This window comes from Chinchilla lanigera, unplaced genomic scaffold, assembly GCF_000276665.1.
Source record: "Chinchilla lanigera isolate Chin_1 unplaced genomic scaffold, ChiLan1.0 scaffold00074, whole genome shotgun sequence".
NCBI lineage: Eukaryota > Metazoa > Chordata > Mammalia > Rodentia > Chinchillidae > Chinchilla > Chinchilla lanigera.
The window spans coordinates 7,727,715-7,752,727 of record NW_004955475.1 but is presented as its reverse complement, the minus strand read 5'-3'; the positions used below and the strand labels follow the sequence as shown (position 1 = coordinate 7,752,727).

At 37.9% G+C, this 25,013-nt stretch overlaps 1 protein-coding gene across 2 annotated transcripts in view; it reads left to right on the top strand.

The window, feature by feature from the left end:
- Ophn1 (oligophrenin 1) overlaps nucleotides 1-25,013 on the top strand; it is a 442,504-nt gene that overhangs the window by 266,405 nt on the left and 151,086 nt on the right. For both annotated transcript variants that reach the window (XM_005401585.2, XM_005401584.2), the window contains exons 12-15: nucleotides 2,480-2,558; nucleotides 5,094-5,127; nucleotides 5,658-5,720; nucleotides 6,779-6,853. In XM_005401585.2, coding sequence (XP_005401642.1) covers nucleotides 2,480-2,558; nucleotides 5,094-5,127; nucleotides 5,658-5,720; nucleotides 6,779-6,853 — 251 coding nt within the window. The remainder of the gene's footprint in view (nucleotides 1-2,479; nucleotides 2,559-5,093; nucleotides 5,128-5,657; nucleotides 5,721-6,778; nucleotides 6,854-25,013) is intronic.

Here is a 25,013-nt window from a genome sequence, read left to right as displayed (position 1 = left end):
CCAGTGTTTTAAACCACAGGCTCATAGCTCATAGCTCATAGCTCATAGCTCATAGCTCATAGTTCATCAGAGTGTAAAGAACCTTAGCAACAAAATAACAACTGCTAGTGTTTGCTGAGTACTACCTGTTTTCAGCCCTGTAAGTATATAATTAATTCCCTTTGGTCCTTGCCACAATTACATGAGGTAGGGACTGCTGTTATCCCCAGTTCACAAGGGACAATGAGGCAGAGAAAAGTTAAGCAACTTTGTTACATCACTAATTCAGTGGTAGAGCCAGGGTCCAAATCCAGGCATTCAAATTTCCAGGGCTACCCTCTTAACCGTGTTGCTGAGATGCCTGGTACGCCTTTGACTCCAGATGACAAAGTGAGACTTAAGGGAAGGCAAATGATTTGTCTGAGGTCATAAAGATAATGGAGGAGCCTGGACTACAACTTAGTACATTTTCCTCTTTGTCATCCTTTTCTTAGCAATATTCTTCTTTGAATTTGACTTTCTGTAGCATCCATGAGTCTCTGAATGCTCCTACAATAGTTGGTTATTTAGACTGCCAGCCCCCGCAGGTCAAATGAAGAGACTCACACACACTTGCTTTGCAATTTCCCAGCTGAGGAAGCTGAGTTCCCAAGGGGTTTAGTAGCATATCTGGCCTGCAGCGTTTGCTTCTATGTCTGTTGTTGGCTTGCTTGTTCTCCTCTTTTTGCTTTGGGATTCAGATGGGTAACTGTCTTTATAAAGATCGCTGGCCTTTCTAGTCCTAAAGGATATATAAAAGAGGATGAGTGTTTCAAAAGAATCCAGTTTCTAGAGCCAAGTCTTAATTTTCAGTCGATTGCATGTTAAAGGAGATTTAGCTTTCCATTTAAAGAGTGTCTTATTTTAATGAGGTAAGAGATGGGAGGGCAGGTAGAACAGAAATCCCAAGTCAGTTGCAAAGAACCTCCTGACCTGTGTGCTCTAGCACTCTTAGAAATAAAGAAATGGAGGTCCAGAAAGGTCCAGTTACTTATCCAGGGTCTCGAAACTCTCCTGTCGTTGTTCTAATCATTTTGTGTCCCTGAGCGTGGTCCCATTTTATCATAGAAGGAGTGAGACGAACAAGGTTCTCATAACAATACAGCTAGCCAAGGAGACCTCATTCTTGGAGTGGCATGGTCAAACCCCAGTTTCCAGTTTGTTTGTGAAGGTCTAAATGACCATAAAGGATATACCTCCTTGGGTCGTATATGGGTATAGATAGGGTCCTAGCCCATTTTTGGTGCTATAACAAAATGTCTGAAACTTGGCAATACATATAGAAACAACAGAATTCCTTTCTCACAGTTCTGAAGGTTACAAATCCAGGATCAAGTGCTGGCGGGCTCAGTATCCGGTGAGGGTGCAGTCTCTACTTCCAACACTGTGCCTTGTCACTTTGTCCTCCAGGGAGAACGCATACTTTATTTTCACTTGGCAGAAGGAATGGAAGGGAACAAATACCCTCTTTCAAGCCTTTTTATAAGGTCCTTCATGCCCTCCCAGAGGGCTTCAGTCTCATGACTTCCTAAAGATCCCAGCTCTTAATGTTATCACACTGGTAATTATCTTTCAGTACATGAATTTAGGGGGCTAGTTGGGCTATGGAAGGTAAGCTACAAGCAAATAGGACACAATTCAGTTTGAAGCCATCTGCCATGCAGAAGATGCTTTATTGTGTAGTGGCTAAGATTGTGACTGCTGAACTTCACTTTCTAGAGTTAAAACTTTTGTCTACCACTTACCTGCTGTATTACTTTGGGTAACTTCTCTATGCTTCAGTTTCCCCTTTGAAATGGAGGTACTTATAGTAGCAACTGTTTCATAGACTCTTTGGATCGATTAAATGAATTGGTATATGTAGAAGCACTGAGAACAGAACCCTGCACCTAGTGAGCATTTGAGAAATATTAGCTGTTGTTGTTAATCATTGGAATGTTTGTCACCCAAAAGACCTCCTCCTTGTGACTTAGCCAGTCTGCATGTTGCTGAGTTATTTCCAACTGGAAATGTTTCCTGGACATCCTAGGTGGTAGGAGCAGAGCCATTTTCTTGACAGGTGAATGTGTCTGTGATGTATATACTCACCCCTAGAGCCTGGACCAAGTGGCTGGCTGCCAAAGAGAGGGAGGTAGAGAGAGTCTGAGTTTGGCATAAGCACAAGAGCCAATTTTATGTGTGTATTATGGTGAGATGTCTTGAGATCCACCTTCCTGTTTCTTAGCCTGACCCTGACATCTGACCACCAAAATATCACCTCCCCTAGGGTCTGCAAAGTTCCTGTTCTCCACAAATTACCCATTAGTGTTCTGGTTCAAAGAGAGTCTTGAGAACTTCGAATTCCATAGCTTGGTGACTGTTCAGTGGGTCACTTTCCAGGGAAGTAGGAACTGTAGACCGCAAGACTCCATTCTCTTGAGTGAACTTTTTGTTTTTAATTTGCCTTTTTTTTTTTCTTTAGGCCAGGAACCATCACATTGCAGGCTCTTTCAGAAGCTAACAGAAGGCTATGGATGGAGGCCATGGATGGGAAAGAACCTGTAAGTTTCCTCAGAACTGGGGAAATCTCAGTAGCGTAGGTCGGTATATGATTGCCCTCTACTGGTACTAGTGGGCTTAACACAATTAAATGGTCAGATTCTTTCAATTCAGAATGTTAGAGCTGGAAAGAATTATGGTTTCCACATCACTTATTTAATGCGTTCCTGCTGCATTGATCCACGGGTGGCGTGTGCATGACCACCCCATTGGGGGACTTGTACCACCGGCAGTACAAACGAGTCTAATCACCTTTACTGTTTTTTTCTAATAAAATTAATAAAAAGCTGCCTGATAGAGTCATCCATCTACCACTGGTGATTCAAGCTGCCTGGCAAGTGAGACATACAAACCATGGCCCTGTTGTGAATGTTTTAAAGCTAATTTCCTCATTGCTCTGAGAATATTCGCTGGTGGTACTTGTAGCTGCAGTATTTACCATGAGATAGCTCATGGATTATAGTCCTAAACTTACCTCCAAAATTCGCCACAAACTATCTTGTTTTTATTATTTTGTATCATTCTGATGTGCCAATAGTCTTTAGAAATAAAAGACATGGTTCTGTTTCTAGCTTTCTATTTTTGGTAGTGGTATTTGTGTTTACAAAGTACAGTAATTTTCTGTTGCTGAAAATTAAATGAATGTGGGCTGCAAGCTGCAAGCTTTTTTTTTCCTAAATAAGAAATATCTTTTAATAGGTAAGGCAACCTATTCTAGAGAGGGCAAGGTATTTTCCCTATGATCCAGTGTTTGACTTTAACTTTAGCCTTTTCTCAGATTATAAAATTAATATATGTTCTTAAAAATGGATGGAAAACAATTGTCATGGCTGTGAATAAGCATTTATTAAGATTTTATACAAAATGACCTTTTCTTTCTTATACTCCCTACGTTAGTTTATTCTTTTTCAGGGTTGATCTGGTGAAGGAGATGGAGTTGCCATCCTGTATCCCAGGATACTCTACTTAGAATACTTTAGGCAGGTAGACATATGATCCCTTAAAGGGCTTAATGACTGTTCTAGAAAGATTAATATGAATAGTCAGAATAATTGAAAAAGTCTCTCTTCAATATGTTTCTGCTAGGTTTCTTTTACTGGCATATGAAATAATATTAGCTTCCTTGCATTAGAATCACAAAAGCTTGGATCCGCATCCTGGTTCTGACATTATTCAGTGTAGCTTTGGCATTTAACCACCCAGAAACCTGATGCCTAGCTCTTACATAAAGTTGATATTTCTCTAGGAGGATGCAAAGTGGCACAGCAAAGCATTTAGCTCTTGCTTCCCTGTCCTGAAGTTGCTCTCCCTGTAGGCTTTAATACATCCAAGGACACAGATGGCTCTTTGTGGAGGGTGATGTTAGAATATGAGCCCACTGATATGGAACTTCACCAGCTTGATCATGGCAGACTTTTCACAAGGCTCTTGTTTATAAAGGTGGCACTGAAGGCCGGCTAGTGCAGAAAAACTCACTGAAGTACTCATAGGCGTGCACACATACATAGAAAATATTCCTTTAAAGGGAGAGGCTGTTAAAGCAGATTCGAACAGATGGCATATAGAGCACTTTTCTTTCTGCAGCCTCTAATTGCTAATGCTGTTGTTTTACTATACACTCCAACACACTGGTGTTACATATCACATGCATGCTTTTGCTTAGAGTGTCAGAGAAGATCAAGGCTTTAAGAAACATCTACTCCAATCCTACTGATAATTCTATCAGTAGAAAATTTGAAATCTAGGAAATGAAGAAGGCATGCCTTAGTGAAACAAAGGTAGAGCCAAGACTGGATTTCAGGAATCTCCTTTCTGGTCTCATATACAGCAATCGTAATGCTTACTTCAAGACAACACGGAGAAATCTTGGTAAATACAAGGACCTCATTCAGATGGACTCTGGCCTTTCCAAAGAGAAGCATCCATTAACTAGTATTTAGGGAAGGAGATTGTTATTGAAACACTTAAATTTTAACTTTTATGCCTGTTACTCCAGTGTCCACGAGAAAGCCAATTATCCCTCACGTATGTTCTCTTGTTCCATCATAAAAATGATCCAAGTATTACATAAGTAAATGTCTAAGATGGATTGGGCACATTTTCCACTGCAGTGAACTAAATGAAACCCAGTGTAGTTTTCAGGGATCATGAAACTGTTTTATAGGACTGTGAGCATGATGAATCTGTTTGGACCAATTTTCCTTCTTATGACCCTAGAGCAGTGGTGGCAAATTTATGGTATGTGTGTTATTTGTTTTTTTTTTTTTTTTAAGACAAAAGATGTTAATGTACCAGTTGTTTCTTTTTAAACTAAAACCTCAGTATTCAGGCTTAATTGCAGTGTTGACTCTTAGAGACAAATAAGCGAGTTTTGGGTTGCAGTTTGGGCACTCGTCTCTAAAAGATTCACCAGCACTGCCCTAGAGGATCTAACGATTTTGATGGGCTAGCTCAGGAAAGATTTAATACTATTTGCCCTCCATACTTGTAGTGATTCACAATAGCCATGGCACATTCTGTTTCTCTTCTTTTTGTAGATATACCACAGCCCCATAACAAAACAGGAAGAAAGTAAGTCATTCAAATTTCTGCTCTGCTGACATTATAATCTGTGGGCTTTTCCAGTCATGGTCAATGCTGTCATTAATGATATGTACTATTGATGCATGACTGTATATGGTTACCTCTGTGTGAAATGAAATTCAACCCCGTTTTTAAAATCAGCTGTTGATTGAACTACAGAAGTCACGTTATCTTAGCTTCTGGTGATAATACAGATAAACACATTATGTCCTTCTTGTTCTAGACATACAATAGAAATAGATGTTAGCCTGCATCTCTAGGCTAATATTTCATATTGATGTTGCTCATGCTTAAAACACACATAAATGCAAAGGGCTAAATAAGAATATTTTTTGTGTTCCAAGAGTTAAAACTTTAAACCTCCTGTGAATAAAAGGATCTTTCCATGTAAGGGTGATTGGCAATAAGCAGTTTAACCCTCATTCCCTCCCGGTAGTCCCTTCGTGTGGTCATTAAATCTTTGGTAGGTTACACTTGTTGCAGTAGGGTCTAACTGTGCTTTCCTTTGCTTGAAACAGTGGAGCTGAATGAAGTGGGGTTCAAGTTTGTTAGAAAGTGCATCAATATCATTGAGACCAAAGGTAAGGTCTGAACCACAGTCTTGACACTGTTTGAATCTAGTCACTCCAGTTTGGTCTGGGACAATATCTCTAAGGGGGCAATGATATGTATTGGGCAGGACTCATCTTTATAATGGTGATTGTCTATAAACCTTGTGCAGTGAACACAATCTGTAAAATTTTAGCAGATTTCTTTTTTTTAATCTTTTTGAGACAGGGGCTCGTTGTGCGTTTCAGGATGGCCTCGAGCTCACTTTGTAGCCCAGGCTGGTCTCAAACTCGCAGCTGTCCTCCTGCCTCAGCCTCCCGAGTACTGGGATTACAGGCATGCGCCACCAAACCAGTAGTATCTAAACATACTTGGATAAGTTATAGTTTCTTGCTTTTAAAGAGACAGAATGTTAAGTGGTTTATAAATTAGTCTGAAATGGTACAAATTACTCCTCTAGCAGTGTCATGATGGTTCTACCCTAACCAGAGTTCAATTTATGCCACAGTATATATCGATTTAAAAACTGATGGGTAGAAAGGCAAACTCAGGCATGTGTGGAATCGGCATACTTCCCTGATTCAAGATACTCTGAGAGTATTTGGAATATGCCTGGGCTTAATATATAGGCTAATCTTTTTACTTTAAAATGTTGTGCCAGCCTTTCTCAGCTCAGGAAATGGCCTTTTGCTTTTACATCTGCTATGTTCTGGCCCTCTCCTCCTCTATCACTGCTTGGAAGCAATTTAAGGGTTGGTATTTCCTCTTTTTTCAGTTAAACCCTGACTCCTTTGCAACATGGCAGCATTGTTCTCAGCGATGTGCTTCCACCCACCTAACCACACGCTTCTACTTACCACAGAACGTGTTCTCTTCTGTTCGGATTGATGTGGCTTGGAACAGTCCAAATAAAAGCATGGTTGATTATGAAGTGTTTTAGTCGTGTTCTCTTGTCACAAAAGAAGGGTGGAGAACTTGAAGAGAGTAAGGAGTTCCTGACTCCTTCCTACAAGCACTTCCTTTTTCTACCCTGAGAGAATTGAAAACTCTAGCTGTGTAAACAAAGCTGACTTTGATTTTCTTTCCCTAGGGATCAAGACCGAAGGGTTATACCGCACCGTGGGTAGCAATATTCAAGTTCAGAAGCTACTAAATGCCTTTTTTGGTAACATTTTAATTCTTATTGGGAGTAGTTTATGTGTTAGAAACAAATGTGATTGGGAGATAAAAGAGACATTGTTATGGAAGGTTGTAGAATATATATATGTATTTTGTTTGTTTGTTTGTTTGTTTTTGTTTTTGAGCCAAGATTTAGGTCTGTTGCCCACATGCTTGTTTCTGCAGCATATATACTAAAATACATCTGTTGCCTAGGCTGATCTTGTACTCCTGAGCTCAAGTGATTCTCCTGCCTCAGTCTCTCATGTAGCTGGGACTTAGACGCACGTGCTGCCCCACCTATAGAGGATTTAAAAATATTTCTTTTTTTTGGTACTGGGAATCAAACTGAAGACCTTGCACTTGCCAGGCAGGCGCTTGTGCTGCTGAGCTATATCCCCGCCCTTTATTTTAGCAAAAGTATAAAAATACTTTTGAAGGTTAAATGTAGACATATTTTGCCCACCCTGAGTGAGAAACGGTCTTGCCTTGAAGAGGTGGTTGTCATCTCTCCTTCCTCTTATGCCTTTCACTCCTCAGTGCCTTTTGATGTCTGGCTTCTGTCTCTATGCCTTCACCTAGACTTTTGGCCGTGCTTAGCAGATCCTGTCAAATCCAGTGAGAGCTCTTCATTCTCTCACTTGATCTCCTTGTTGATAACTCCTTCCTTTTGGAGAACTTTCTTCTCACTTGACTTGCATAACATAATTGTGTCTTCATTCTTCTAATGTCTTGCACTATTCCTTGTTGGTATCTCTTTCTGGATCCTTTTCTTCTTCTTGTCTTTTAAATCATGTCTGGGTGTTTCCGCGAGTCTTATCTTAGTTCCACTTTACTTCTTTTTCTCCATGTTTTTCATCAGTGGACTTTTTTTCTGGTTATGAGCCACATTTTCCATGTGATATGTTATCTTTATTGCATCCTGGATGTTATGACTTATTGAGTGTCTTGATTTTGTTGACTTCTTTAAAGGAGTAGTAAATTTTGCATGGTAGGCAGTTATCTGTGGATCAGCTCAGTCCATTCAAGGCTTCTTTATAAGCTTTATGTGGCCAAACATAGAGTATTTACTGGCTAGTTCAGACCTCCTAGTAAGGCTTTGCCTTTTCTTTTTTATCTTTCTTACTGATTAAAACACAGACATCTCCCAGCTCTGTGAATTTTGGGAATCTTCTGCCTTAAAGTTTCCTGGTGGTTTTTGGCCAGCCTGTGTTTTACCCTAGGCTTATTATTCCCTTACAGCTTTGTGTTCGGTGACTGATTCAAGGAGACCTATAAGTAGGTTTTTGTGAATTCTTTATCTACATAGCTCCTTCTCTGGTACTGTGCCCTGGAAATTCTAGCTGTGTCAGCCTCCTGGAACTCTGAACTTCGTTTCTGAAACTGAGTAATACATGCATGTGTTTTTAGGTAGCAAGTTGTGGCCATCGTAGAGTTTTATTTCTCTTTTCCTAGAGTAATAGTTCCATGTTGTCCATTGTTCAACACATGTGAAGAGTGGTTTCATATATATCACCTGATGTTCGTTTTAATTGTTAGAGTAGGAGGACAAGTTTGGTGCCAGTTAGTCCACCATGGCTGAGACTGTAAGTTCCTCTGTGTGGTTTTCACTAACACCTGTGTGCTGACAACTCCCTAAAATCTGTATTGCAGGCGTCATCTCATTAGCTCAAAACTAATGTGTGTAGTTGCCCATTGTACCTGTGTTTCTTGATCTGTCTTGCATGCAGCATATATCAGTGATCCTATATATAATGTACAGTAAAGAGACATGACCCAGGACATCTCTATTGGAATCTCTGCACAAGCTCTCTCTACATAGCTGTTCCACAGGTTCCTACATTTGACATGAACACTCAGGTTTTACAAAGTGTTACAGAACACATTGAGTGTGGAAAGATGCAGTTTGAATGAAGCACATACATTTTGGTCGTCTTTGTGATGCACGGCTTGTCATTGTCAACCCTGTTAGCATTTCAAGATGCCATAGCACCAAGCAATGACAGGTGTGCTAATTTTGCATTACAGATTCCATCACTAGTACTTCAGTATCTGCTTTCTTTAATCATTTAGCATTTTTGCCTTTTCAAAATTCAAATTGCCTTATTCTCGGGCAATTTACAGCCCACCTCATTAGGTGAAAAGACTTTTTTAAAAATGTGTAAAATAACTGACAGCATGGCCCAAGGTATTCAGGCTCTGAATAATGAGTGAACTCAGGTCATCTGTTTAGAATTCTGTTTTAACTATCACTACTTTCTTTCACTTGTATAATAAGCTAAAATTGCCACATCCTGCATCCTATTGACTCCCTTATGGGATTTAATAGGACAGAAGTTATTCCTTCAAATTGCACATGACAGTGCAGTTTATTCAAATATCAAGGAAAATAGTAGGGTTGACTTATGTCATCTATTCAATGCTTTCCTCCAAATATCAGTACTCATAGGAATATTTGAAATACATTCTAGGAAGGTCTGGTTATAAATATTTATAGATATAATAAAACAGTGTTGATTTCCTTATTTATTCATAAAGCTGATAACCCCAGATCCCTGCCCCAAATCTAAGAAATTCCAGATCTGGTGATGGCCATCATTCATTTCATTATTCATTCAGCGAATATTTGAGTGTCTACTAATGAGCAGGCACTATGCTTGCAGCTGTGGATTAAGCCGTGGGCATACCGCTCTTTCCCACCTTCGTGGGACTTACGTTGTACTGGGAAGGTTGTCTCAGCTAACTTACAATATCTAATTATCGTCTCCTTCCTTATCAGTTTCTTTCCTTTTGTGTCATCTGGGAACTGTCACTGGGATGCTCAACATGGTCTTGATTCGTTTCACCCTTTTGTAATCTATTCCTTCCTCACTAGGGGCTTGCTACCTTGGTTGCATGTGGATCTATCATGATTTATCCAGGATTAAAAATATTCACTTTCTTTTACATGTGAGCTTTCCCTGCTTTTCTTCTTTCCTTATGTCTCATGTCCTATGCCAGCCAAAAAGACACTTCCAGCTACTTTTTAAAAAACTCAAATAACCCACAGCCTTCTTTCCCTGTTGATATCTCTTCTAACATATAACTATGGACTTTTATCTGTTGTTTACCTACTAAAGCCTTCCTTTCTATCCCTACCTAAAAGTTGGTGATTTTTTTGCAAATAAAACATAGACTACAATGTGAACAGGGACATATATGCAACTGAGAACTGTTATGAAGCAGTCTGTTGGTCGGTTAGTCACATTCCTTGCCTGCCTCAGATATTTGCATGTTACCCTATGTTCGCAGATGCTACAAACCGTGAGGAGGGAGTCTTCCCTTGTGCTAGCTCCATTGTAAGCCACTTTGGGCACAAAGAAGTTAATCTGATCATCTCAGGGGCAGTTTGATATGTAATTTAGAGTTTTGCTTCTTCATTCTTTGCTGGCCCATAGCCATCTCATTAATGAGAATGTCTGCCATTGTCATTATGATCTCAACCACTATGCTGTACACTAGAAGCTTTAATATTTCACACTAGCCGGAGCAGAAGAGTGAGATGGGGGCATAAATAGCAAGGAGACCAGATGTATTGGCAGGGCTTTCAGAAAGTTAAGCCTGACTGGGAAAATACATATAGAAAGGAATTGTTCCCACAATACCTTTACCATGCCAGAAGCCTATATTGTAAACAGAGAGGATTTGTCTTAGTGATAGAAGTAATAAGTCGCTGCTAAGATATTCTTGTGTTACTTTCATTTCTTGTTGGGATATTTAAAATTCTTATTTTAATTTTATAACATTAGAAAAAATATACTTCCTTTTCAGAAACCAAATGGAATGCCTAATATAATCATATATAACAGAGTAGGAATGTATATACGAGAAAGATAAACATTTTTCGCTTTCTGTACTGAATGTGAATCACTTAGTATCTGAAAACAAACTTTAGCATTAAACTCACATATCCTATATCCAGAGAAATAGATAAAATGTTAAATAGAAACATCTTCAAATTATATGAATTATTATTTGAAGGAGAAATACAAAGTCTTCTAGCACATAAAGCCAAAAGATGTAATACTCCATGTGAGGAGCTGCAAAAATTAAACTATACAGATTAATCTTTAAAGGGATCTTTAACTTTCCATACATATCAAAAAAATTTACCCCTGCCCAGGCATGGTAGCACATGCCTGTAATCTCAGCACTTGGAAGGCTGAGGCAGGGGGACCACCGTGAGTTTCAAGCCAGCCTGGGCTACATAAGTGAGTTCAAGGCCAGCCTACACTACACAGTGAGACCCTGTCTCAAAAGAATGTTTACTCCTAAAGCCGATCTCTCTCTCTGTTTCTCTCTCTGTCTCTCTCTCTGTCTCTCTCTCTGTCTCTCTCTCTCTCTCTATATATATATATGTTTGCATACATAAATAAAGGTCATATACATTCAATATATTAACCACAGCTGTCCTTACTGGTCTAGATACATCCATTATTCACAGGTCATATTTGTTTTGAATTAGTACTATGAAAAACTGAAGTAATTTATCAACAGATATTTAATGTTGCCATTATAAAATTATTTCTGTTTTGAAACAGACTTTAAAAGCTCTTAGAAATCATATTTGTGATGTGAACATTTGTTCCTTTTATTTCCTTATAATCTAAACAACTGATACCAAATTCATGTTTAGTTCCCAACCGACATAATTGCCCTTTCCTGGTACATTGCTTGTCAGTATGTAAATATGGGATGGAAAGTTTTATCTCAAAGGTATTATAACTTCCAAAAATAAATTTAGTCATTGACATAATGTGGCAACTATAGAACTCCATGTGTTCCCTGCTGAGAGTTTCTGATCTAGGAAAAGTCTGTCAGCTGTCTTGTTATAAATAAGGACCCAGGTAACTGTTTGTATTAGTTTTCTGTTGCTGCTGTAACAAATTAGCGCAAACTTTGTGACCGAAAACAACACAAATGTATTCTGTTGCAGTTATGGTGGTCATAAGTCTTAAGCCAGCCTTATAGCGCTAAAAGTGAGATGGCAGCTGGGCTACATTCTTCCTGGAGAGGAGAATATGTGCCCTTGGCTTTTGCAGCTTTGGGAGGCTGTCCGCTTTTCTTGGGTTCTTGTCCCCCTGTGGGAACATCAGACTGAGTCCTTCTCCTGTTTCCATCTCTCTGATTCTCCCTCTTCTGCATTGCTCTCCCACCTTAAAGCACCTTTGAGATTTCATTAACTCTATCAGGATAATTAGAATAATCTTCCTATCTCAAAGCCAGCTGATTAACAACCTCAGTCCCATCTGCACCATTAATTCCATCTGTAACCTTAGTTCCTCTTTGCCATGTGACCCAACATACAAGGTCTATGGATTAGGATGTGGACATCTTTGGGCGCTCAGAAAAGAGAACCTTTTTACACTACTGGTGGAAATGTAAGTTAGTACACCCATTGTGGAAAGCAGTATGGAGATTCTTTTAATAATTTACATAAAACTGCTATATGATACAGCAATAGCACTACTGGGTATATACCCCAAGGAAATGATATTAGTGTGTTGAGGAGACTTCTGTTAACCCATATTTATTGCAATGCTATTCTCAGTAGCTGTAAATAAAACCAACATAATTATTCACTGACAGATGAATGGATAAAGAAGCTGATATATATATATATATATATATATATATATATATATGCTATGTAATATTACTCAGCTTTTTGTAATGGGAGTCCTACCATTTGTGACAAAACATATGAACCTGGAGGACCTTATGCCAAGTAAAATTAACCAGCTATAGAAAGACAGATACTGCAGGAACTCACTTTTATGTGCAGTCTTAAAACAAAGTGCAGTAATTTTTTTTTACTAAGTCAGTACAATAGAAGATCCCAGGTATAGACTTTAAATTAGCAATTGATTATTCAAGAGTGTATTTTGTAATTTCCATGTGATTGTATTATTTGTCTGGTTTCTTTTGCCACTTACTTCCTGACTCATTGTGTGGAGATTTGATAATATACATGGGAAAATTTTGATATTTTGCATTTACTTAAGCATGCTTTATGTGCTCACATATGGTCTGTTTTGGAGAAAATTCCATGTGCTCCTAAGAAGAATGCATATTATATTGTTGCTGAATCGAATACTTTGTAAATATCTATTAAGTCCATTTGTTCAAAGGCATGGGTTAACACTGATTTCTTTGTTGAGTTTTATTTTTTGTGTGTGTGTATGTGTGTTTGTAGTTGATCTGTTTCTGCCCATGGAGTTTTGAGGTCCCTCACTACAATTGTGTTGATGTTTATCTGATCTTTTTTTTCCAGTTGTGTTTGTATAATGAAGTTCTGTGCACCACTGTTCAGTGTATATATGTTTGTGCTTGTTATCTCTTCCTCTTGAGTTAATCTGTATGCATGGATCTTCTTTGTCTCTTTTGATCAGTTTTGGCTTTCAGTCCAATTTGTCTGAAAATAAGGTAGCAAGTTCTGCTTGTTTTCTTGTTCCCATTTCATGGAATATTGTTTTCCATCCTTTAATTTTTAGCCTATGCATTTGTTTTTGAATAAGTCTCTTTGTATACAGCATACTCTTGGGTTGTATTTCTTGATCCATTCTGCTTCTCTGTGTCTTTTGACTGAAGATTTGAGACCATTCACTTTGATTGTTATTACTAAAAGTTATTGACTTGTTCCTGGCATTGGAATATTTTTATGTTGCTGATCCCTTTTTCCCATTTTGCTTAAATGCTCACGCTGCAGGCGCTTTTGCTGCTGAGCTAAATCCCCAGCCCCTGCCTGGTGTATTCTTATACTTCTTGGCATTGTTGAATTCACTGTCTCTTTCTAGGTTATCCTTGAGAATTTTGTGGAATGCTCCTTTTGTGGCTATGAACATTTTAAGATGGTTACTCTTTGTTATGGAAATACTTCATTTCTCCGTCAGTTTTGAACATTAGTTTTGCTGGATATATCAGTCTGGTTTGGAAGTTGGTTTGCTTTATAACTTAAAATATTTCACTTCAAGCCATCTTGGCTTTTAAGGTTTGTGTTGAGAAGTCTGCTGTCATTCTTGTGGGTTTACATTAGAATTAATCTCCTGGATTTGTTTGTTATCTTTATTCCTGGATTAAAAGTTTTTGCTAAACTCTCACATGTTTTATATTATTTTGTTTACCTCACTTAGTGTTTTATTAGTGTCTCATCTAAACTTGATGATTGTTTTGTTTATTAAATCCAGTATCTGTTTATTTATATTTGCTTTGAGCTTGCTGCAAACCTTATTGATCTGTTTTTTAATGTCCCTTTTTATTGTTTCAAATAATTCATCTGTGTATACCCTCAGTGCCTCAAGGATCAGCGTTGAGAGAGTTCTGAGTTTTTGGAGGCATTTTGTAGCCTTGTGTTTTCATATTTATGTTGTTTCTATGCCGAGGTTTGCAGGCATTTATAATGGAAGGACTTTGTTTCTATTATGGAAATCTTCAGTTAGTATCTGCTTTTTAGTGATGCTCTCTGGGCGTGACTAACTATAGGCCTTTGTGTCCCATAGTCCAAGCCCCTCTGTTAATTCAACTGTGAGGGTGGATCTGAAGTCCTGCTAGAGATAGTAAGAGAGATAACTCTATGTTCCTACGGGCATTCTGCAGCTGTGTAACTTTTCTCTTCTTGAACAATTAAGGAGAGGATGGGAGAGTGTAGGTTGTGGTTCAAATGTAAAAGTAAAACACATTTTCATAACTAAATAATACAATGACAATAGTATCACACTGTATATGATTATCTTCAGTGCAGTTACTCAGTACAAGACATAAACCTAAAAGATTCTTACAGACAATAAACAAACTGATAGTAGAACAAACTGTTTTTCAAAAAACTAAGATAAACTATTAGTATAAATGAAACCAATTAGCATATATATTGAAGGATTTTTACAACAACGCAATATGTAACTTGGGGAAGTATTTGAACTTCTCCCTGCTTCCTCTTTCCCTCTCTTCTATTCTTATTTGTATATATAGTGCTCTTTGCTGTTTTAAGATTTCACAGATTTCGTTAGAAATGTTACTCCATTCACTGTGTGCAATCAAGATAGTTTCTTGAGACACTAAATCATTGATTTTTAAAAGTAATTTTCTCTAGGCATGTTGTTTTGATGGGAAGAAGATTCGTGGGGCTCCTTATTGCTGCATTTCGGATATATCTCTTATAATTTGGAGAGTCCTTTCACACACAAAAATGCACTGGAATAGTAACAACCTAATCCACATTTCTAGACAACAATAAGATTTACCCTCAAATCTGTTTCCTACACAATTGCTTCTATTTTGGTTTCACTTATTAATGTGTCACTGCCTTCTTACTACTGGGATGCTCTGTTTTGAAACATTTCCAGCCTACTCCAGCCTCAGACCTTTGTATAGCTATTTTCTCTTCTGATATAATATTATCTCATATGTATACAAGATTGATTCCCTCTTTTCTTTAAATCTTTATACAAGATTCGTTTATCACAGAGACTTTCCTGACCATTTTGTCAAAAGAGTGCTACTTCATCTTTCTTTGACCCCTTTGCATTTTTCCATTTTGTCACCATTTACACATGTCGTTTGTTTTGCTTTATTTGTTTACCCTCTCATTCCTGTCCCTAGATGCTCCACAGGGGAAATAATTTTGTCTATTTTGTGTATGGTAGCATTCCTAGAGCCTAACAGTGTCATGTGCACATGCGCCTGCCCACATGTTGTGCTAATGATTGAACCCACGGCTTCACACATGCTGAGTATGCACTCTACCACACAGAACGCACAGAGCTATGCCTCCTGACTCCATAGTAAACTTTTAGTAAATATTTTAGAATGAATAAGTGGGTTATGCTATAACAATTTTATCTATATCTAAAGTTATAATGTTTGGTGGAATTTTCTGTGATGTTGAAAATATTCTTGCATATATTGTCCAATATGTAGGTGCTGGCTTCATGTATCCAGTGAGGACCAAAAAAGTCACTTGTGCAACTACTATGTTAATTTTACTTAATTTAAACTTAAGAGTAAATTAAGTAAAACCCAGATGTAAATATGACTATTTGATAGGACAGCTCCATAGAGCCATTTGCCTTGTTATGGAGTCTTTTCAAGGCATATTCGGTCCCTTTCTTTATATCTATTAATTTAGGGATTCCTGGCCTTGCCACACTTTTTCCTACATGTTGAGCTTCTTGGGAAGCTAAGCTTATTTAGACTTTATAGCAACTCCTTTTGGTTATAACTGCTTTTAATACCAAGGATAGATTCTGGGGAATTGTCTGCGTAGATCACAAACTGATTTCTGCTTAATTGTAGAAATGAGCATCTAGTTCTCCTTTCATTGCTTCTTTCTTATGATGTACTTCTTTATAAGAGACAGTTTTATTTATCTATTCACTGTAATATTTTTCTGCAGTAAATTCTGTGAAGTACTGATACATGTAACCACTTGGATAAACCTTAAAAATATTATACAAATAGAAAGAAAGCAGTGATAAAAGGTTACATGTTGTAGGAATGTCACTGGGTAGCTTCTTCTAAAAGTGGCTAGCCACATAAATGTTACTAAGTTTTGCAGTGCTTGTGTCTCCTTCTGGAGTTGGATTCCAGGTTCTTATCTCAAACAAAGAATTGAGCCAAACAAGCAAAAAAAATGGTGATACAGTTTATTTGAAAAATTAAAAGTACAGACTAAGGGAGAAACCAGCTCGGTAGAATGAGCTTGGGCAGACTGAAAGAGGCAAAAGCAAGATAAAAATACACCCTGAAGGATGCAGGACAGGCTCTCCTGAGGAAAGCGATGATTGCAAGCTCTTCATGGTGTATGTGTCCTTTTATGCCATGCAAATCTCGAGGAAATCCACAAGAACTTCTACATACAGGTCCTAAGAAGCGGTGCTGGAACCCCACACCTAGACTGATGTCAGGTCTAGGCCATCCTATTGAAAACCTTCTGGAATTCCTTGAGAAGTCCATGTGGAGGGCTTTAGGAACTGTTCTGCACATGTGGCCAGAACCTTATAATTATAACAGGTCATGGCTACTCCCTAGCCAACTTTGCCACAGCCTAATCTCCTGTCTCAGGGTACATGTATAAAAAATTTCCATAATTAGCCAGTCTTAGAAAAAGCAAGTAGATTAGTGGTTGCTGAGGATAGGGAGAGGTAGAGAAAATGGAAAGTGCTAAAGGTTATAGGGCATTCTTTGGGAGTGATGAGCATGTTGTATAGTTAATTATGGTTCTGGATGGACCACTTTGTGAATATACTAAAAGCCTCTGTATTGTCATGTTACATGTTTTTTTGTACAAGCAAGCATTGTATGCTTGCACATGTTTTTCTTGATTTCTCCCCTCAGAAATTCTGACTCAGTAAAACTAAGATGGGAATCTATATTTTAAACCAGTAATCCAATGCATTCTGATCCAAACAGTTAAAAGATTCTTTAAGCATCAATGCCTGTGGCAAACGTGTCATATTCCTTTTCTTTTACTTTCTTTAAGAAATTTGTGATAAATTGAGGGGATGCGTAAATTTTCCATAACAATATGTCATTATGCTGATTTCCTTTAAAGCATGGTTGTATTTTTAACTTTTCAGATCTTGGTAATACATTTTCTTTCTGTATGACATAGGCATATATTGACAATTGCTATATGGGACATAACCACCTTTATCTTCTTTTTTCAAATCTCTTTTATTCTTTGTATTTCTCAGATAAAAAATTAGGCTTTGTATTTGCTGTACTATACCCTCTGCAATAAGTTTCAGAGGAATAATAAACTCTTTCTCTACATGATCTCAGTGTTCTAATTTTGTGCTTTGTAGGCTTGGCTTTCTAGTGAGATATCAGAAGCATAGCCTGTCCATGGGGGTGTGTGTCCACACATGGTGGTGGACAGCCTGTGTCTGAATCGTCTGGAGTATTTGTTGATTCTGGGACCCAGTAATCAAAATCCTTCAAGGTAGGCCTGAGAATCTGGGTGATTATTATGTCATGGAAGCTTGACAACCACCTACTTGGATAGTGGTCTTTATCTTTGAATTTTCTAACACACACCTTCAGAAGAGTTTATGTTTTTCAAAAAACCCACCTGTATTCAGATATAATTCACACATCATAGAATTCACCCATTTAAAGAGTACAGTCAAATAGTTTTGGTATCACATGATCACCAAGTTATGCAGCCATCACCACAGTCAATTTAAGAACATTATCATTACTTAAAAGAGAAACTCCAGAGCCATTAGTAATCATTTTCCATTTCTCTCTTCGCATCTCCTACTTCCCTTTTCCTCCCCACCCCTGCCCCTGAAATTTATGTTTCTGTTTTCCATGTCTGTGTATCTTCCTATTCTGCACACATTTTTTAAAATATTCCTATCAAACTGTATAATACTAATTGTGTCCTTTGACCAAAATCCCCTCATCACTCACCACCTCACAACAGTTTTCGAGTTACTTCTAATTTTTTCTTAGTTCATTATACTAGCTTTTTCCTTCAGAGGGGTAGAATTCTATGCTTTACATTGAAACTGCTGTTTTTCTTTTTACTTGCTCTTGTTCTAGTAAGAACTGTACTTCATGCCCTCTAGCCATGCTTTTGTTCTCATTTCCCCATGGTTTGTCTTGATCAACTAGGAATTTGTCTTGTTTTGTAGGTAAAAAGTTCTGTACTTTGTGTGTGTGTGTGTGTGTGTGTGTGTGTGTGTACTCTTGTTGCTGCTAAAATTCTATTCAGCTTTGCGTTTCCCTGGAAATCTGTAATACTACAGAGATAGCTATAGAATTTTAAGCATCTATAACCTCTGGCCTTTCAAAGGAAACATGAAAGGTATAGAAATATTAACATGACCATGCATAAATTGCTATAACTTCTTATCTTTCCCAGCATTCGAAAAGTTGCAAGACTTTATATTACATTTACAAAGGAATGATAACGAAGCATTATTCAAAATAAGAATGGTAGTAGACCAATTATAAAACATAATCTTAAGAGCTATGCTTTATAATCCATCTATTTGCATTCTATATCAAACCTTAAATATGAGAGAATTAGTCCAAGAGAGAGAAAGACTTGATAGATTTTAACTGGAAGTTTGCAAATTATTTGTTTATTGATCCTAACAAATGGTGTACCATCCTTTATTTGATATGTCTACTTGGATGCTGCCATTTTTTGATAAGAACACTATGTATGAACAGATGAATGGGGATTTGGAGATCATTCTCTGGAGTGAGAGTCCCTGCCTTTTGTTAATTTATTTACCTAACTAGTTTGAGCCTCTCTTTACTTATAGGTCGAAGGTGAAAAACAGCAGTGCTCACCTTATAGAGTTATAGTAAGGAAGCTATAAGATAATACATAGAAAGCACCTAGTATCATGCCTAGCATATAATAATAAATATTAGCTGTGTTTGCTATTATCCTTGTTATTGTAATTGCTATCAATGATGTTACCTATGTTTATAGCAGCATTTGTCAGCACTTTAGACCTAAGCTCATCCTTTGGTGTAAAATATTTGCTGCCTTATCATTCGATATTTTGAAATGAAAATCAAAGATCTATGATATGTACACATACAGTTTTGAAGAAATCAATACCCTTTAATGATACTATGAACAAAATAATTGAGAGGCACAGTGCGTGGTCACTGTATCATGTGTCCTGAAGACCACTCTTACATTGATGGATTCACTAGAAGAACTCGTGGGATTCAGCATATACTTGCATTTACAGCTATGAATTACTGTAGTGGCACAGTATAAAAAGACAGCCACACCATGAGGGAACAAGACACAGGTAGAGTCTGGAGGGATCTTTGTGCAAGCTTCCTTATATTTTTGTTTTCTCATGAGGGGTCCACAGGGCACTTTCTTTGGCAGCAGCAAAAATGAAATGATATATATGCAGTGTTGCTGCTCAGGGAACCCTATTAGACATTCAATGCTCAGAGGTTTTTTGGGAGTTGTCACACAGGTACCCTTTGTCTGGTATTTAGCAAAATTACAGATGCCCAGAGCAAAGAAGTTGTTCAGCTATAACCTACCTTCTTTGAGCAGTCTAGGGACAGTGAGCCACCCTTAGTAGTTAACTATAGACTGGAAACACTTGGAGAGCCACAGTCCCAGATTCCAATGAGAAGGCCACCTTGTAAGCAGAACTTTCTAAGGATAGCAGTCTCAGATTTGCTGCATTCGCTCTTTCCTGCTCAGCCACACTTCCAAGTCTAGGAGGTACTCCTTACACAGATGCAGTGTGAATGACATTTCTGTGAGTTCTGCAGCACGACAGCTCCCACGTAATTTATAATAAAATAATCATGAATTTAAATATATACCTGCTGCTGTGACTACATTAAAAGACACAGCAGAAGACAGGTACTTCTGTCAATATAATCCCATGGTGTCTGATACAAATATGGGCTGATACAGGTGTATTATATTGACAAATTGCAAGTGATGTTGCCCTTAGAAGTGCAATTTTCAAAATTATACAATATACCATGGGAAAGCACTACACTTTATCAACTTACACAGTAGTTTTATTTCTGGAAAAAATTCGGCACACTGAACCATATTGTTTGAAATGTTTGAGAAGGATCCTGGTGTTCTAGCTGGTCTTTATACAGAATTTTAGTTAGTTTGTGTATTTTGCGCTGTACAAACTCTCCAACCTATAAAAATAATCCTAATTGATGTGCATTCCTGAGATTTGGTGTAGTAAATTAGCTTATTTATTATTGGTGCCCATGTTATAGAAAAATTAATTTGAACTTTTCTACTGAGGTAATTAATCACTTGTCCATTTACTTTCTAATTTTTAATATTTTGTTGATGGCTATTGTCTGCAGTTATATTCTTCCCCTCTCTCCTTGACATTTTGTATTCATATATTTTGTCATTGTTCCCTGTCATTTTACAGGGCTCTTGGGGGGAAATATGGCTAACTACATGTGGATATTTCTCCAGGTTTAAGCAGAGGTCACTGTGAATAGGTTTCTATGCTGAGTAGAAGGAACTGGTAGAGCTGAAGTGGATAAAGCTATTAGAGGGAAGGGCCTGTTGTAGTTAGGACTTGCAAGGGAAACAATACAGGACACATAATAGTCACCCAAAGAGCTATATACAAAGAGAGTGCAGGAAATTTCCACACACTGAAGACCCAAAGAATCCAGCTGAGTACCTGGATGCCCCTTGATGTCCTGCATGGCCCAACTGAACACCTAGAGCCCATAACAATGCCCCCTTGAGTCCAACTGGAGGCCAAGAGCACACAACAATGTCTCATGCAGGCCTGTTTCAATGATCTGTGCTGGGAAGGCCCAAAGGTCAGTGGTGGAAACTAGAAAGTCTGTGCAGGGGGATGAAGGATCTGTGCCAGCAGGCTGAGGGATCTGCACTGGAGTCAGGAAGTGAGGCTCAAAGTAAGAACCAGAGCTTCCCCGAAAAGTACCACAACCATCCTCAGCAACAGTGAGGTCCCGAGCTCCTCTGACAATGAGAACAGCCAAGTCCATATCATGAAAGCCAGCATGACAAGCTTCTCCAGGACATTCAACAGTGCCCCCCACCGGAGCCAGGAAGCGATGCTCAAAGTAAGGATCAGAGCTCCCCCAAAGTGAACCGTAGCCATTCTCAGGGACAATAAGATCCCGAGCACCTTTGATGATGAGAACAGCTGAGTTCATATCAGGAAAGGGAGCATGACAAGTTCCTCTAGGAGACCCAACAGCTCCCAATAGCACCTCCTTTTTCTCTCCAGTTTTTCTTTTTATGCTGTTGACAATGATGCTCAGGTGGGCCCTCCACGTCCAGCACCTGCTGATTCAGTTTAGCTGGGTGTTACAAGTTGACCATCAGTTGTCAATCCACCACAGGGTCACTCAGTAGGGTAAGGTTGTAAGAAGATCACAGGTTCTGGAATGTGGAAAATTCACACATTAACTATTTTAAAGTTGTGTGACATTTAGTATCCTTTCAATGTTGTGCAACCACCACCTGCATTTACTTTCAAAACTTTTTCATTACTCTAAAAGGAAACTCCATAACTGTGAAGCATTGATTCTCCATCTTCCTTCTCACCTCCCCTGATAACTGTAAGTCTTATTTCTCTCTCTGTGGATTTGCCTATTCTGAGTATTCTATGTCCAGATGATTTTGTGTGAATTGACTTCTGCAATAGGTTAATCTTTATGTTGAGCTTCTTTCACTTAGAATAGTGTTTATGAGTTTCATCCATATCATAGCATGACCAGCATTTCATGCTATTTTACGGCTAATCTTATTATATATGGATATACCACATTTTGTTTGTACATCTAAAGATGAATATTTGGGCTGTTTTCACCTTTTTACCTCTTGTGAGTAGTTTGGCTATGAAAATGCCTATGCATATACTTTTTTTCCTCCCTGTTATTTATTCTTTGTGTATATATCTAGGAGTCAAATTATAAGATTATGTGATCATTTTATCTTCAATTTATTGAGGAACTATGTAATTTTTTTATAGCTGTTGAATCATTTTATATTTTCACCATCAATACACAGGATCCCTCCTAGTTTTCTTACATGTTCTCCAATATTTGTAACTTCCTGCCTTTTTTTGTTTTGCAGTACTGAGGATTGAATCTAGGGGTGCTCTACTGCTATGCTATGTCTCCAGATCTTTTCATGTTTTATTTTGAGGCAGGGTGTCATTGAGTTTCTCAGGCGGGGCTCAAAGTTATGATCTTCCTGCTTCAGTCTTTTGAGTAGCGAAAATTAAAGGCACGTGTCACTGTGCCCAGGTAAATTTCTGGGGCTTTGTAATTATAATTATCATTGTGAGTGTAAAGTAGCTTCACAGTGTAGTTTTGAGTTTCATTTCCCTTAACGATGTTGAATGTTTTACTTGCTTGTTGACCGTTCATGATTGTATTGCTAATGTGTTCTTGTCTTCATTTCTACTTTTCTAGCACAATTTTAATAAACAGGCTGTGTACACATAATAATTTAAGAAAAATCATACTCTTAGCAAATTGAGTATGGGTGTTCGCTACCTGGGTGTTGACTTAATTCACATTGGCTAAACCTTTGGTAAATGTCTCATAAATTGGTTTGCACCATATTCATTAGTGCCTGCCACTCAAAGATATACAGTTTGCAAAGGATTTAGAAAAGCCAACATATGCGGTGATTTTTCATTTGGCTGAATCAATTATTTAAATTGTTTAGATTTTAAGGCTGAAACTGCTGCTGCAAGGAGCTTTTTAGTGGAGTGTGGCAGTCATAAGCCTATGTGACTTTGTTATTTTTCATAATAGCATTCCTAAACTTGGGAGTTCTGACAAAGTATCTGCAGGGCTTTCATGGGTCTTAAACACTTTCGCTTTCATGCACCATCAAACATATTCCTCCATAAAATATTAAAATGTCTTCCAAAAGTATTAACAATTCTATTTTATGACTGCATTAGCTCGGAGATGAATCTTACATGGGGTGCATTATATTCATACTGTATTCTGACTGTAAAAGTCATGAAAACATTGAGTGAGTCTCTAAAAGTATGGGATGCCCTAGGCATTCTGCTTACTGTGTGCAGTGGATGTCAGCCGTGCTTGTCTGGATACATCGCTCACGATATTGGGTAGCCCTTTGTCATTTATATCATTGAAATGTGAATTCCAGACAGTAGCAGTGATTACTTTCAAAAAACAATGTGCTCTTTACAACTACTTTAAAATGTCCATTTTATATAACACAAATCATAATATACTTGCCTCTTTCCTTTAGTTTCATTAGGGACTCTTAGTTTCAGGCTTATTCCATTTCATTTTTGTTTTCCTCTTTATATCCTGCTTGTTATCATTTGACCTCTCAGCTGCTGTGAAGCCCTTCTCAGCCTAGGCCTTTGACCTGGCCCGCCAGTTTTTGGCTAAATGAGTTTAGAAGGTTAAGTTTCTGCTAGCAGCGTGGAAGACATTCAACAGCACTGGGTGGCTGGAAAAGAAGAATCCAATATCCTTTGCTCAGAACTGCAAGGGACCAAATAGTTTAAAGTAACCATCATTATTATCACCATTTGTGGCAAATTGTTGTATAGTGCTTAGTGTGTCTAGATTCTAAGTTTTTGCATATATTAACTCATTTAATTCTCGTAACTTTTTTATTTCCATTTTTTCCACATTTCCTTTTATTACTATATCCTCCCCCAATAAAAAAAGCCTCTTATAAAACCCAACATTTTCCCATAGATTCTTTGTTTCTAGAAGCTTTACACCTTTCAGTATGACAGATCTTTCTATGTTCCTTCCTAATTCCTGTGCCTCTGACTATCCCCGGATAGTTGTCCCCAGTGGGTGACAGTGGCCAAGATTGGGAAGCTAACTGGGAAGCAGGAGCTCCCAGTTTCTGTTTTTGTTTTTGTTATTATTTGCACTTTGTCTTTCAGCTCAGTTTCCTCATCTGTAAGATGATGGCATTAATACCTAATAGGGAGGAGTGTTTTGAGGTGCAAATAAAATAAAGGATTTTACATTAGACACACTTATTTTGAATATTGGAATCTTAGTAGTTATTTTCATTTCTTAGAACTGCTGTATCAAATTCGCACAAACTTGGTGGTTTAAAATGCAACATTATTTAATTCTTATAACTCTTTAAAGGAGGTACTATTTTTAATGTCTTTTCATTGAAGTCAAGTAATTTTCCCAAGGTCATGTAGCAAGTGGGAATTAAGATTGTCATCTTTTCCTGTTTTCTTTCTAAATTCTTCTCTATTTTCACAAATTTAAGTCATCTCAGTTTTCTTCTTTGAAAGTTTACTCATTTATTAGCATACAAAGGAAAAGTCATCGCAAATAAATATTCAACAGGGACATTAAAAACCAAGAACTATCTTCTTCAAATCAAGTGTGATTAGGGCAAACATACTGGGAATTGCTTTTTTGTTCTTCTGATGCTAGAGGTGAAACCCAGGGCATCATACACGCTAGGCAAGTATTCTACCACTGAGCTATATCTTCAGCCCAGGAATAGCTTATATAATGCCCAATGACACATAGTCTACAGTTCTATATCTCATTTCTGTAACTGAGGCTATCCCTGGGTTGGTCATTGTGCTTTGAAATTTATTAATTCCTGCCAAACCTGGCATCTCTTTGAGTAACAA